The sequence below is a fragment of the Entelurus aequoreus genome, linkage group LG16, assembly GCF_033978785.1.
Source record: "Entelurus aequoreus isolate RoL-2023_Sb linkage group LG16, RoL_Eaeq_v1.1, whole genome shotgun sequence".
Lineage (NCBI taxonomy): Eukaryota > Metazoa > Chordata > Actinopteri > Syngnathiformes > Syngnathidae > Entelurus > Entelurus aequoreus.
Window position 1 is genome coordinate 32,208,359 of NC_084746.1, and position 6,287 is coordinate 32,214,645.

A 6,287-nucleotide genomic window follows, 5' to 3' on the forward strand; every position below is an offset into this window, starting at 1 on the left:
GGTCTCCAAATAGCCTTTGATAAATGATACACACATTTGCTGTTTTATACTACTTGACTCATTTGGATTGCTTGTAATTTACTAAAACAGTTTGCAAGTGCTGTTTTATTTGTTCTATAGCATGTATCATTTAATGACACCTCAATTATGAATATATTTACAAAACTTTACCTGAATAAATCTAGGTATTTTTGCCTATGTGAGATTAGTGTAGTGTCATATTATATATATACTGTATATATATACACATTATTTTCCCACCAATCACTTTTCATTTAGACTAGAGCTCAATGATTGTTACTTCACCCTGTGTTCCTGGTAATCATATACGTGATCTGAAATAACAAAAGTATCGTACATAAAGATTTGGTATCGATTCCGCACGTCACTGATGGTCACTAGTGCCGTTTGTAACAGTTGGCCTGGAAAAACAAGGAGATTTTCCCTCCTAGTAAACGGACAAAATCTGAAGTCTAGACATACTTTGGATTCGTAAAGGATGCTGAGGGGGGGAAATGGAGAATAGTCAGCAAATTATCAGAAAATTCAGCAAAAAAGTCATGGTGAAGAGGGCACAACACTTCAAACATTATGATCCATCTCCAGGACCCCAAACTACTGTGCACAGCCAGGGCAAGTAAGTCAACTTGTAGCTGAATGCATGATGTAAATGTTTGAAAAGGTCAGTTTGTCCATCAATCTTTAGTATAGTTACTTAACATAAACTTACTGTAAAAATAAATGTTATTGGGCTGTAGTAACACATATTTCTAGTTTTGTGTGTTTTCTACCATTTATGACTTAATGTTAGAGTTAAATACAAATCCTAGCAGAAACTCTGCATCCTGTGTTGTTTTTAGAGGAGTAACGTTAGAGTGTGTGTGTGTGTGTGTGTGTCAGTCAGATGATTATAATAATCAGCATCTAATAAAACTAATAATCCCTTATTTACAGAGTGGGCGAGTCCAATGCCACAGCTGCATCATGTACTGTGACAGCGTCAGGCTACAAAAGACCTGACTGTCATATTTGACTGCTAAAGACATGATGCTGTTTCAAATAGTTCTGTCATGTGTAAGACTAGATGACATTGACCCTGTTTTTATTAAGTGTAATTACATCTTATGGCCAGTAGGTGCCATCTTGCACAATTTTTAAATTTATTTCTATTTATGGTATTAGTGCTTATGCCATACTACTTTCTTTATAATGCCTGTGTTGCTGTCATGTGATTTCTACTTGAGGTACATGAAACAGTGTTTATCTACAATGTTTCTTCTCACAACAAAATCATTTTGAATGTTATTTGTGGGTTAAAAGATTTCAGTAAAAGTACTTTTTGAAAATGTTGAGCACACTTAAAAAGAACGCAATAATATAAAATGTTCATACCGTTACATCCCTAATCCCTGCCCGTGTGCAGTGTTTGGTTAGTTACTGAAAACCAGTAACTAGTTACAGTTACTCGTTACTTTATTTCAAAAGTAACTCAGTTACTAACTCAGTTACTTACACCAAAAAGTAATGCGTTACTGTGAAAAGTAACTATTTAGTTACTTCTACTTTTTTTTTTAAAGCTCCCATTAATGCCCTTTTAGCCTTCATTTCAGTACTGTTATTGCACTGGAGAATAATACAATGTGTTGATCAACTTGACATGCATTTGCATCACTGAACTCTGCTAAGCAATGTGCTCTACATACAACACACAAAGACAAAGATATGTTTCAAAGGGCCAATTTATTTCAGGCCAGAACAAATTGACAAAACTATTTTAAATAGCTGCAACATAACATACTTAAGTAACAAACAGCATAATAACACTAACACTAACCACATTAAACCCAGATTCCGAACTAACAAAGGTCTTAACTCATTCTCTTTTTATGCCACATCAATATGGAATGCACTCCCAACAGGTGTAAAATAAAGGGCATCTCTATCCTCCTTCAAAACCGCACTAAAAGAACACCTCCAGGCAACTACAACCCTAAACTAACACCCTTCCTTCCACATAATACCTCTTCGGATTGTAAATAATCAAATGTAGACACTTTTTCTTATACTTTCTGATCTCTCTCTCTGTGTCCACTAATTGCTGTACATATCCTACCAAGTTAGTCCTACACTGTTCCAATGTCCATTTCTCTGATGATGCAATTGTGATGCTGATTGTTGACTGAAGTGTTGATACCTACCCCCCTCCATATCCCACACCCCGGATTGTAAATAATGTAAATAATTCAATGTATATACTCGGATGAGTATCTTGTCTGATGACTGTATTATTATGATAGTATATCTTTGATAGTATATATCTGTATCATGAATCAATTTAAGTGGACCCCGACTTAAACAAGTTGAAAAACTTATTCGGGTGTTACCATTTAGTGGTCAATTGTACGGAATATGTACTGTACTGTGCAATCTACTAATAAAAGAATCAATCAACAATATAGCTGTAAACCTGGCTTCACCTAAGGAAGTCACACGTGACATACACAAAGCCTAACCAGGCAGATTTGAATTGTTTTGGGCAGTAGACGGGATCTTTGATCCAAGACACAACTTACATTTAACTAAAATGTTATTTTCTTTGTGCTCGACAAAAGAAAAGAAGTGAGAATATCTCATACTTGCCAACCCTCCCGAATTTCAGTGCCTCTCCCCGGGACAACCATTCTCCCCAATTTCTGCCGGATTAAGGCACGCCCCCTCCAGGTCTGTGCGGACCAGAGTGAGGACAGCCTGTCGTCACGTCCGCTTGGCCAACCAAAAAGTAACCACAGAACACTATACCGTATAGTCGTATAGTGTTCTGTGGTTACTTTTTGGTTGGCCAACGGTTTACGTTGTATTGCGCACCCCCTTCCCCTCCCTTCCCCTTCCCACCCATACCGAGACACACACACACACACACACACACACACACACACACACACACACACACACACACACACACACACACACACACACACACACACACACACACACAGAGCGCAGAGGAAGAATCAGAAGCACGCCGCTGCAATAAAACACACTCAGATCCTCTGTTTCTAGCCGATACTACATAAAAAATAACGTCAAATAATGCAGTAACGCATCATGTAGTAACGGTAACTGAGTTACTGAATATAAAAAATAACGCGTTAGATTACTAGTTACCGCCGAAACTAACGGCGTTACTTTCTAACGCGTTAGTTCCAACACTGCCCACGTGTCAACAATTGAATAACACCTTCGCTTGACCTAGGTCGGCACACGACGTTAAAGTGTCTCCAGGCTGCTAGTTCAAGTCCAAGGAGACAAGCAGAGCAGCGTGTTGTGCAGACCTGCTATTATCAGTCACTATATTGTCTTTGGTGCCCCCATACCAGTGGTCTTGAATTATTTTCAGTAATTTTTTCACCAATTAAAATACCTGGGGATTATTTAGTCGTACACAAGCATTCTGTGATTATCAAAACAGCTGAATAAGCGGAAATAACAACAACTGAACAATTTACAAGTTTATTCATTCCCTTAGTAAGATTTAAACAAGACTGCTCAGTCTGTGGGAAAAAATTGCAAACAGTGGAATGTGTATTTATTACTGCTGCATTATTTACATATACTGTAATTTATTGTGAGTCTGTTATTATTCTTATTTGTTGTCTGGCAACTACAAATGTCTGTTTCAGTCCTTCAGGCGATTGACGACGCCTCATGTGCGGGGCTGAAAAACCTGCTTCTGGGCGCCGTGAGCAAATGCCTCCATAACAGTGAAGATGCCATTGAGGTATTGTAATGCTTTGCATGGTTGATGATGATGATAGAAGCTACATTGTTGTCTTTGCAGTATTTCCACCTGGCTTCATGTGATGAGGTGGGCCTGCTGAGCAACTCGTACGTGCAGCCTTACTCCTGCTATGAGCTGGCATGTGTGCTCCTCCACAACTCTGAGGTAACAACCATCATCATCTATAGGACTATGTTCCAAAGGTGAAATTGTGGCTTGTTTCTCCAGTCTGCAGCCAAAGGCCATATATTGATGCTCCAGGCAAAGGTATCAAAGTATAGTTGTCGTACACGCTTGTTATTGAGTTTAGAACTATTTTTTTTCTTTTGCAGGACGATTATGCAGGTTACGACTTTGAGAACAGGCTTCATGTTCGCATCCACTCTGCTCTTGCTTCCACGCGAGCTGCAGCTCAACCCAAACATCAGCAATGACACTCTGGACAATATTTCATGTTACATTTTTTAATGTCTTTTTATGTTGGTTTTCTGAGCCAAAAAGCAGCACAACACTTTCTGTGGTGGCCTTTGCTTATCTGCAGGTAGGAGTATCACACTGTATTCTGGAACTTTATTCCATGTGGAAACATGTTTTGCACGTAGTCCTTAAATGTGCCAAACTTTGATGGCACGGTGGTACCTTTTTGCTGCAAAGCAGTTAGTTCCTCTTTATATATTGGATGTTTTAAAACTACTCATTTGAATTGGCAATGAATTAATCCTTTTTGAACTATAAAAACATGTTTCAGGAGTTGGGGGGTAAATAAGCCATTAAAGATAGAAGATAATTATTCATCATGCAATTTTTAATTCAAGCAAAACCAATAAGTGAGCTTTTCTATAACAGTCAAGTTCGTAGTGTAAAATAGACGAGCAGCTACACGCAGGTGGTGACACTTGCATAGTTACAGTGATTCACATGCATTTAAATTAGTAAATATATTGCTACAGATTTAACTTTGACCTTTTCACAGTGGAAGAGCAGCTTTTTCTGCAAGTGTAATAAAACACTAAACTACCACTCTTACTCTGTTCACACTCTGACAAAGGAAGTTTTTATCCAGTCTAACTTCCTTGTATTGCACTACAGAATATTTAAACACAGCACTTACAGTAAGGTTCTGAAGCCAACATCATTTACCAATGATGACAAACCGGCTTTGTAACATCTACCAAAGCATTTACAAATAGTTATCTGCTGTTTCTACCTGCTAGTAGATGTCAGGCAGCTGACTGTACCTTCTGTCCCAGTAGCCTTTCAAGTAGAGCCAGTCTTGACCCTTGTTGTGAGGGTTAGCTCCTTGCTGAAACCACCTGTGGACGTTTGACAACAACATCAGTGTTTCATTATATTGCTTAGATGGACAATAACAAGCACCTGTAGTAGTGCACTGTGTTCAGAGGGGGGCGCTGCACTGTTACCTTGTTTTCCATTCATCTGTGGACTTGCCTCGATTCTTGCGGGCCATCCTTTGTTTTTCCTCCAGTCGCTTCTTCTCTGCACTGGCCATATCTTCCATGCACACAAAGATATTTACAAACTATTTGCGAACACAATTATACACTGTCAAGCAAAACATGTCCAGGAAAGATTTAAAAAGACCCTAAAGACACCTCCCCCAAGACATGACAGCAGCAGGAATAGACCAGTCAAATACGATACGTATCGTATACAATAAACATTTATCTATTTACTGTATGGATAAGTCACATGTACTGTACACTATATCAGAGGAATATGTTAAAATATGGAATACTATTGGTAAATATTGTAAATCTACCGTGCATACTTATATATAAAAATACAATATGTTCACATTAAATTAGTCAAAATTGTCTTCTATAAAAGGAGATGAAGACAGTCCAAATGAATTATGCTTAAGTACACATTTTGAATTATTAGGATTTTGTGAAGGTATGATTGATAAGTAGCACCACAAATAGAATGGTAATATATTCAACTATAATATGCCAACACACAAGAACGATAAATGAAATCATTTTATCATTTTGTTACAGACAAGTTCAATATGTTGTTTCCAAGTTCATTTTTGAATCGATCACTCCTAAACATTTGGTTTGAGGCCCCAAGCTAGTTTAAATGTTATCAATGAATAATCTTGCATTGTTTTCATTATAGCTTTTTATTTTCATACTCGAAGTCAGAAAGTTTTTTTTTTTTTTTTATTTCGTGACCATTTATTACCTTTAAACCATTCAGAAATATGAGTTATTCATGTGCTTTTCCTGTCAAGCAATCAAGATTAAAATGTGATAATACAATAAAGAGAACATCTGCAAACATAAGAGGCAATACATTCTTACAAACATTTTTTAAATCATTGATTTAGATTAGGAATAAAATAAGTCCCCAAATGGAGCCTTGAGGACCCCCAGACACTAATTCAACACTATTACATTGTTGATAATTAATAGATATATATTGATATCTCTATTTAGCCATTTTAAAACATTTATGATATGGCAATCATTTGACAGATTTGCTATTT

General features: G+C 37.3%; 2 protein-coding genes across 5 annotated transcripts in view; one reads left to right on the forward strand and one right to left on the reverse strand.

Annotated features, from left to right (window-relative positions):
* Window positions 1-4,294, forward strand: part of LOC133630851 (tetratricopeptide repeat protein 39C-like) — a 51,318-nt gene extending 47,024 nt beyond the window's left edge. For both annotated transcript variants that reach the window (XM_062022658.1, XM_062022659.1), the window contains 4 exons: window positions 3,681-3,778; window positions 3,839-3,943; window positions 4,007-4,045; window positions 4,111-4,294. In XM_062022658.1, the coding sequence (XP_061878642.1) occupies window positions 3,681-3,778; window positions 3,839-3,943; window positions 4,007-4,045; window positions 4,111-4,212 (344 nt within the window). In that variant the 3' untranslated portion in view covers window positions 4,213-4,294. The remainder of the gene's footprint in view (window positions 1-3,680; window positions 3,779-3,838; window positions 3,944-4,006; window positions 4,046-4,110) is intronic.
* The window catches only part of LOC133630850 (oxysterol-binding protein-related protein 1-like), a 63,978-nt gene continuing 61,911 nt past the window's right edge, over window positions 4,221-6,287 (reverse strand). Inside the window, exons 27-28 of one of the 3 annotated variants that reach the window (XM_062022656.1) lie at window positions 5,200-5,290; window positions 4,221-5,091 (exon numbers count right to left, since the gene is read on the reverse strand). In XM_062022656.1, coding sequence (XP_061878640.1) covers window positions 4,989-5,091; window positions 5,200-5,290 — 194 coding nt within the window. In that variant the 3' untranslated portion in view covers window positions 4,221-4,988. The remainder of the gene's footprint in view (window positions 5,092-5,199; window positions 5,291-6,287) is intronic. The other 2 variants (XM_062022655.1, XM_062022657.1) reach the window with 2 other exon arrangements.